Below are 9,264 nucleotides of genomic sequence, written 5' to 3'. Positions count from 1 at the left end.
TCTTAAACTTCTTCGTTAATTTATTATTAATTATTACATGATAATAGACGAAGGAATAACTTATTTTTCTTTATTGAACATCAAAAAAATATATCACATATAAAATTTTATTGAATATGATATTCGACCTTTCACAACGACGACGTCACAAACCCATATAAAAATCGTTATTTTGAAGCTATTAGCCTAATATTAATTGTAAAAAAAATATTTATAATAATATATCTCTTAAGCATAAACCAAAGAGTTTTAAAATATATAAAACATTGATATTTCTCTGTATTTGATGTTCTTCTTGTTCTATGTAATATTATAAATAAAAAAACCTATGTACTTAAAGTGAAATTAAATTTAAATCTTTAAAATAAATTTTAATAATAGAAATTCGCTGACGCAGTCATCTGAAAGGAAAATAATCTCAATAAAATGCAACTTACTCCACTATGGACACAATTAAAAAAGACGTCAAAAACAAATATGCATTTTTAAAGTTAATACATTTAAATTTAAATAATTAAATAAACAAAATGTTGCTAGCCTAAAGCTTCAATCGATTTGCTGGTGCTATACTTTTTACATTATTAACACATTGAATATTACTGATACATTTTAGACATAAAATCTAGGTAAGTAGATAATTGTTTTAAAAAGACGTCCCTATTAGTTATTAACATAAAAATACAACTTGACAAGTATTTAAATGATATTTGTGATTCAAGAATTGCCATCTTAAAAAATAAAAGTTTTTGGCTATAATAATTAAATAAAAATAGTAGATTTACAATTGTATTAGTAAGCAAAATCTATTAAAAACAAATTTTACCAATTTTACTTTTAATTTTTTTTAAATAATAATAAATTTAATGTATTTGTGTTCAACAAAGATCTTTAGGTTTAAATTTACGTCATATTTCTTATATATCATGTTCATATTTATACACTTGAATTTTGAATATTTTTTTCTTCATTTAAAAGCACAAATGTATTACATATTAGCCAGTACTTTTATATTTTTAGAATATGTTTTAATATTGTTAAAGTTATTTATTTCTTAGTTATTATTATTGTTTATTTTTAATAAAACTATGCGAAATATTCTAGAATGTTATTTGAAATAAAATATTATGTCGATTCTGTTGTTTTATTTTTTATATGATGAAGAGGTGAAATGATTTGCAATAACAAAAGCTTGCAAACTAATTTCACACATTTGCATTTGACTGCCTTCAAATATTCACGAAGTTCAAACATTTATAAGATCATGAATTCACAAGATTAAACAGTAATAAAGTGATTTATACAAAATATGCAACAAAATATTGTTTCAAATTTCGGTGGTTCAATCTTTAAATTTAAAAGTTATTTTAAATCCTATAAGTTACAAGAAAACATGTCTTTACTTTCATTAAAACTTTTAGGAAAATTTCCTAACTTGGTTAAAAAATAAAACATTGAAGTTACTAATTAATGTATTTATTTTCACAATCGTTCGTTGTACATAGTGCATTACCGTTGTCTAAACAGAAACAAACGTTGCAATCCAATCGGTAAGAACCGCCTTTGGGGCACGGATCACGATGTTTCAGTTTCACTGGAACCAAGTCTATAATAACCGGATCATCTTTTTTACAATCACGTGTGGTACATTTTAATATTTTACCACTGGCAACACATTTGCAAGTGTTACATTCTCTTTTATAATGGTGTAGGGGTTTGCAGTAGCCGTGTAATAACTCTAAACTTGGTGTATCTACTCCTTCCTTTCCTGCTACCCTAGTACATCTCGGGTCAGCTACGCAAGTTTCAATTTTAATATCTTGCACCTCATCGCATCGACATATCAAACAGCTTCTTTCGTAAATTGTTCCATTGATGCAATCGTTTTCTATTAATTGTATGTTTTTCTTAGCATTGCACTGTTTTAAAGTGCAACTGAAAACTGTTCTGCCATTTTGAATCTCGCAACGGCAGATGTTACAGTCTTTTTTATATTCTGTTCCCGGTTTACATTCATGATCGTCTAATGGAGCTTCCGTAGAAGTATATAATGGAAGTAAATCTATTTTCTTTATTGGATAACGTCTTAAGCATTGTTTGACGGTGCAATATATTGAACCCTCTTTATCACAGAAGCAGAGATTGCAATCCACTTCAAAGATTTCTCCGTTGTTATGATCACCGCATATGGATTGGTTCTTTTGGGGTAACGTTTCGATTTTGTGAACAGAAGTGCAGTTATCACATAGAAGTCTGTTATTACGTAAGCATATACAGGTTTGGCACCCGAGGGAATATTTTTTGGTGGCATTGCAAGTGGCGTACACTTCCAAATCATTTTCATCGTCTACCTTCTCGGTAACCTTAGTTGCGTTCATTACAGGATCCTCATTAGAGCATGTTAACTTAGTGCAGTATTCCAAATTCAAAAGTCCAGTCGACGGACAAAAGCATACGTTGCAACTAATAAGGTATAACTTAGTGGGCTCGCATTTCTGTGTAACTTCTATACCTCGTGTCACTTCTACGGAGTGTAGGATTCTGAATATGTCCCTGCAGACTGGGTTTGGCCAATAGCCATCTTCGTTGCACACGCAAAGTACGGAGCCCCGCCGATAGAAGACTCCGGGAGCGCATGCCAAGTCCGTGGAACGCCAACGCCCTCTACCTTCCATTCCTACGTCTATATCTCGTATGGCATCTGTTTAAGTCAGAAAAAATAAATAAATAGCACATATCCATTACAGTTTTCTCGAATTTTATACCAGTGAATCTTATCTGTTCGCGTAATTCGGCTATATATTATTGCTTATGACATATGCTTAGCGTCAACAACTGTTCATACGTACGTACAAACCATCTTTCATAAAAAATACACTGTACCATAAAGCATTGCTTTAAATATTTAATCACATCAGTAGTCTTACGGTCTTACGTTAGTAAGGAACAGAATTTTTTTGTAAGTAATCGTTATTTATTATAAGAAATAAAGTCAATACGAAAAGTGATCACTCTGAATTTCGTTTTATTCAAACAATCGAAGCTGTAAATGACAGTGTAGAAACGGAGTTTATCAATGGCCTAATCCGATAAGGCAGTACAATATAGCGGTGCGAACCGAAGCTCTCGGGTTAGCACTCGAGATTTGCTGCCTGGAAAGAAGTTTATATTAAACCATCCGACTCCCTGCCGCCTCAAACCTGCGGAAACTACAAGTACCATGGTTGGTGTAGATCGTTAAAATAAACATGAATTCGTTTATTAGTGTCTTCTTTATTTATTCTCTATATCTATGTGGTCACCGACGTAGCACAAAGAATTGTTCGTCTGAAGTGTTGCAAGGGCACATGGCTCACGAGCCATTTGCTTCGGCCTTTCACAACGACGACGTTCTTTTGGCCCCAACAGCCGTCAGTAGCACGCTGACTGACGACTGACGGCTGTTGGGGCCGAAAGGATCTGGTGTCGCTGGATGCTGACAGCCCGAAACCGATCATCGTGGCGAACTTTGTGGGGGGCGTATGTATTGCAGAGGGCGTGTGTTGGCTGATCATGATAATTAATATCTCTTTGTAAATCCAGGGCAGTTTCCACATGTCACAAACGAGAATGTAATATGAATTAATTAATAAAATTGGAATTACCGTTGAAATGTCCAAACATGTCGACCTGGTTGCAGGCACGAGCGTGGCACTTGTACCTATGATTGGTGTCACACCAACACCAGTTGCAGTCATTAAGAACGTAGGAGTTCTTGTCGCAACGCTCGCCCCAAAGCTTCGCTGGCACCGCTGGGGATTTTAACAGACACGAGTGACTTGTGAAACGCCATTAATAGAAGACAAACAAATTTAGAACATCTAGACGAGTCATCGATGTGATTTAAAAAAAAATATACTACTTACGTTTTTCATGTCTTACGGCTGAAACATAAATAATAATAATTGAGAAAATTAATGAAATTCTTAAAAACATTCTTCTAATCGCCCAAAATTGATTTTGTTCGTTGGTAATTGAAACGAAAATGCTAATCTGTACTTACTCAATCTCAATTAATCAATTTTCTAACTTTAATTGCCAATTAATTGAGACGTAATAAAAGTTGTTCGTGTGAATGATGGCTTCATTGCTTGACGTTTAACTGCAATTGAAAGTTTTCTGATTAAATCAGGTTTTGACTTGTTTCATCAACGATGTTTAGTCCATATTGGTGATGATCTTCTAGTTTTTCTACTATGTTGTGTAAAGGTTTATAAGTAGCCTAATGAAGCGAAAGGCCGTGGTTGACACATTGTTGCACTAACACATTGTACAAAAATATATTTAACAGTTTGTATGATGTAACACTTAAACAATTCTGTAGACATATAGCTTCTCTTCTTATAGGAAAAGGCGCCGAGAACGTTGATCGGGGCTGATGACTTACGTAGCGGTTTTAAGGAGACGTCATCTTCTCTAATCACACTCCTCACTCTTAATAACTAAATTCTAGATAATCCAACTAAAGAGTTTTGTGTCTTATTAAAAGTTTGTAACACTTTATCAATTTATTTAACACACGAACAAATTTTTATTAGCGCTTGAGTGCGAGCAAAAAGGACGTGCATTCGTCGTAGGACTCTGGGGCGCAATGTGCTCTGCGACCGAGTGAAAGCGGGCAATAGAACAAAGGCGCAAAAGAAATAAAAGAAACAAAAGAAACAAAAGTAACAAAAGGTCTGCGCCCGCGTCACCGGTGCGTGCATGTGCTCGCTGCACTAATTCGGCACACTAAGTTCGCCCGTCGGCTACGCTCGCCCACAAAATCTTACACCTATTATTCATTCAGACATCACATCGGTGTATATGCGACTCCCACACAACCAATGTTTCCTTGGAAGCCCATACAAGAAATGAATCAATGTTAATTCTTGATACGCCTGAACATTTTGGGTAGTTTGAGAGAGATTTTTGCTGATTGATCTCGTCTCGGAATTTATTTCTGGATATTAAGTACACTTCATCGTAGTACTTAACCTTAGTTGCTAGGTAATGTTCCCTAGCGTGGTAAGTTCTATTAGTTCTACACGTTTCAAAGTTGACAAATTAGCAATAGGTCCGGTTTAAAAAATGTAAGGGCAATATCCTCAGGAATTTAACAATGTTTCTCTTCATTACCAAATATAAATAACATAAAAACCCCCATTCTCTTTGACATAAACTAAAAAACGCGAGCGCAACTTTAAACATTTACTTGATAATGTATAAGTTGTTACGTTGTTATAAGAACGACTAATATTTTATTTGGAAGTACTGTTGTACTTTAAAAGATTCAAGTCAATAAAAGCTTAGGTATCTTATATTTTTTAAGTTAGGTGTCTTTCCATTTTGGAAAAGGGGTGAATTGCACAATGTAATTTGTGTTACTTGGTCAATATTAACCATTTACGAAGGAATGTTCATTTTGAAAAAATATTATTAATAAAGACAATTAAAATTCGTCACGCAGAATAGATACATTTTTATTTATGAATTACGACGAAATATTATAACTTCTAATGTTTTTTAGATTCTTCTGCACATAATTTCATAGTACACAACATTTTTCCGTTCCTCATACAATAACATGTATTGCATTTCACCGCCATCTTGGTACCCGGTGTACAGGAACTTTTCGAATCTAACGATACCATTTTCCTTACACCGGTTTTACGAAATCCTAGATTGATTATATTTTTCAATATATTAGGTAAATTTATGTTAAATACTGGATTTGACTGCTCGATTTTTTTTTTAAACGGGTTTGATTCATCTTCCGTAAAATCAAGTTTGGGGAAAACTGCTTCTCTTGCAAAGTTAAAAGTGTCTGGCGTTGTATTTTTTTCGTTTGAGTCACTAGTGCCTCCTTTCTGTTTATTTACTTTATCATATACTTCATCGGATTCAGGTTTCTCGTACACGGGCATCTGTGTTCTCGAACCGACAATATTATCCTCTTCGTCATCACTGGCTCCATTTGAATTTGAATCAGAATTTATTTTATTCGCACCTTCTCTAATAGAATTTAAAGTTTCATTGCTGCCTTCACTACTTATTTGATTTTTATCACCATCACTTTGGACAGCAACTTGCTCTTCTCGTTTATCATCAAATTCGTTAAGAAGTTTCTTTTTAATTACATTTTTTCCTAGACGTAATATTTTTTTAGCTTCAGGCATTAAATCGATAGTGTCTTTCAAAAACATATCGTCACAAACTGTGAAATTATATTTTCCTAGAACCAGTGTATTCAAATGTTCATTACCTGGATTACATATTAGTTTAGTTTCGTTAAGACAGTAACAGAGTTGGCAAGGGGCAAAGGAATACCAAAGATTTGGCTTACATTGACCTTGAATAAGTTCTGTTGATTTGCGACTTTTTGAATTATTGCCCGTATCGCACGGGTGTTTTGTACACCTTTTATAATTTATTTGCCCTCTTTCGTCACATTTGCAAACGTTGCAATGTACGATTACGTAAGAGTTCTTTTCACATTTCTTCTTAAAAACGATGTCATTGTATAATTTTCCAAATAATGATTTGCAGTTTCTGTCAGGCCATTGACCGTTATTAGTGCACACGCATGTTTTTGAATCATGTGCGTATGTAACATTAGGCTGGCAAGTAGATGCTTCAACTTTCGCCATATCCATTCTTTCTTTTTTACCTAAAACCAATAATCAAAATGTTTAATTGATTGTAAAATTTGCTTTTAATTCTTGTAGACAAACGAAGGTAGGCCATTTAGTTTGAAAAACTGATGGCCGCTGGGCTCTATGGTTCTGGAATAGAGAACACGGGCTGACAGGTGCAGCGTAAGGCAGTCTATTGACAAAGTTGACAGATGATTTTATTAAGGTCGTCAGAAAATGATGGAAGCAGGCTGCTTTCCACCGATCTGATGTTAAGTTTTGGTGGGAAGCCTATGTCCAGAAGTGAACGCCTTACGACTGAAATGATGATGACGATGCTGATGATGCTTTCAATTTTAAGGCAAACGGTAGTGTTTTTAGTTTTATACTTAAATTAATAAAATTAAATAAAGTACAGAAAAACAGTAAGCACAACAAACAAACTAAACACTAACAGAATATTCAAAACTAATAACCATGCAATATAAAAAGACCTTAACCTTTTGGGTTTTTGGAAGCATCGAGACTAAAGATAAGTGGTACCAAGATACCGAGAGACGTCCACATGATTTATTTAACGTTTTTATTAAAACGTTCTAAATTTAACTTCATCGAACGTCTGAGTTTTAATCAAGTATTACAATTTTAACGATGCGTCGAAATTCTAAACAATAGTTGATTGTGTGAACTATGTTTGTGTTTCAAAAATGGTAAAAAGTTATGCAAACCACTTTTTAAATCTGAAATCTTTCTCTTGGCTAAAATTACTATGATTTATTTCAGGTTTTTCCCCTCACCGTGAATTTCAGTCATGATTTAGATTTATCAATATCAAAGAAAACTTAATTTTCGTATCTTAAAGGTTTTATCTTAATATGAGTAACCCTATATAATTTTAAATGAGTTTTTACAAACCCAACAAAGTTTTAAATATTTTATATAGTTTTTATTTAAATCGTGTTTTGTTTTTATATTTATGCTTAAACATTGTATAATTTATGGGTTTCTCTATCGCACTTTCTGGTTAGCATCAGAAAAATGTAAACTTAAAAAAAGAATATGCTTTGTTGATTATAGCTTTATTTAAATCATTTCTCTTATCAATAGTATTGATTTTTCATCGCATGTGGTCAGAGGCCGTGTTTCTCGAGGAAGGTCCGCTGTTTAACCAGTTTCAAGGCTTGTCGGTAGTTCAGGCAGGACTTCTGCGTACAGCGTAGAGAGAGGTCCGATTGACAGTAGCACTTGTTGCAATCGATTCTGTAAACCAAATGCCTGTATTCTCAAAAGTCTACATTGTATCTTTTAGAAGAGATTTACGAATTAAGGAGACCAGAAAACTTCCGGATAATAGAGTGCTACAATTACAGAGGTAAGAGAGACGTAGTCACACTATGGTACCAGAGGTCTACGTCTCTTTAATTAACGTAATCATGATAATGAGTTTCAGAAATTCATCACCCACTCTAGAGGTCCAAATAAACGAGTACTTCCATAAACAACAAGCTCCAGACCTCGGTATTAAAAAAATTATACGTACTTGTAAATTGCACCAGGTTCACAGTCTTCTTCCAAATTCAGACGAATCTTTGAATTTCCGTGCAATTTCTGCACTTTGGGCATCACACAGCCCAGTACTGGGTAACATTTCGTGGCACCATTGACACAGGAACATCGAATGCAACGTGTTGATAGGGTGTCGTCGCCTTTTTTGCAAGGTGACCCTGTGTATTTTTTAAGTTTTGATAGAAATATTTTGATCGAATAGTGATAGAGTAGTCCGATGCTTAGTAAATTTTTTTCTTTATTTTAGTCTTAAAAAAAACTTGTCATTCATGATTACTTCTAATACTGGTAACTTTATATCTATACCCATGTCGTGTCTGGTGTCTCTTAAAGTTTATTTATTTATAGTGAAGTAGCGGCTGGGCTATGATGTACGGGAGTTACCCGAGATAACCATTTTGCGAACATCGACATGATTTACTAAAGAAATACATTCAGCTACTTTATATTTATAGCATTGAGGTAATCTTCAAATAGTTTATAGGCTACTATATTAACAATGAGGAGACAAACGAAAGTAAAGGAACCGAAATCTTTGGCGAAGCGTTATGCCTAGCAGTAAATGGTTGTAATAATGATAATTAACTTATCGAAGAAAAAAATTAGCTTATTTACATTTATTATTGTCATTTACAAATTACCTGACCATTTCTTCGCTTTAGCAGTATTTTCTTCATCTTGGTTGAGACACAGTAGTTTCTCGCAGAACAGGTTTCCATTGTCCAAACATAAGCAGGTGTTACAATCCACCAAATAAAGTTTTCCTGGCTCACATTTTGCAGCTGTATTAGGCAACATGGGTAGACGCCAGAATTGCTCTTTAGTAATTGGTGGACTCACGTCGGTTGGTGAAGATATGTCTAACACTGTTAAATATGTTTTATAAAACAATTTAATCACCTGACTGTAACTTTACTGCTCCCAGAAACTTTCAACTACCCTTAAAGACATGTCTTACATTGACAGATCATTTTCAGCTATGTTCCGAAAGTATAATTTCGAAATATTGAATAACGGTGCTTGGATATTGCTGGATGCAATCCGCTTC

The 9,264-nt window shown here is 33.9% G+C and overlaps 1 protein-coding gene across 1 annotated transcript; it reads right to left on the bottom strand.

Annotated features, from left to right (window-relative positions):
• Positions 1–1,460: 1,460 nt before the first annotated feature.
• Positions 1,461–9,055, bottom strand: LOC137925670 (uncharacterized). Its single transcript, XM_068769143.1, has 8 exons — positions 8,858–9,055; positions 8,191–8,374; positions 7,783–7,910; positions 6,584–6,685; positions 5,745–6,250; positions 3,903–4,029; positions 3,642–3,788; positions 1,461–2,698 (listed from the first exon to the last, which is right to left on the bottom strand). Exons 1-8 carry the CDS (start codon positions 9,012–9,014, stop codon positions 1,461–1,463), a joined length of 2,589 nt encoding a protein of 862 aa, XP_068625244.1. The 5' UTR covers positions 9,015–9,055.
• Positions 9,056–9,264: the final 209 nt, after the last annotated feature.

This window comes from Battus philenor, unplaced genomic scaffold (genome assembly GCF_028537555.1).
Source record: "Battus philenor isolate CCGP_79_NKW_IND1 unplaced genomic scaffold, ilBatPhil1.0.hap1 SCAF_27, whole genome shotgun sequence".
NCBI lineage: Eukaryota > Metazoa > Arthropoda > Insecta > Lepidoptera > Papilionidae > Battus > Battus philenor.
The sequence above is the reverse complement of the archived record's forward strand: the minus strand, read 5'-3'. Positions and strand labels throughout refer to the sequence as shown.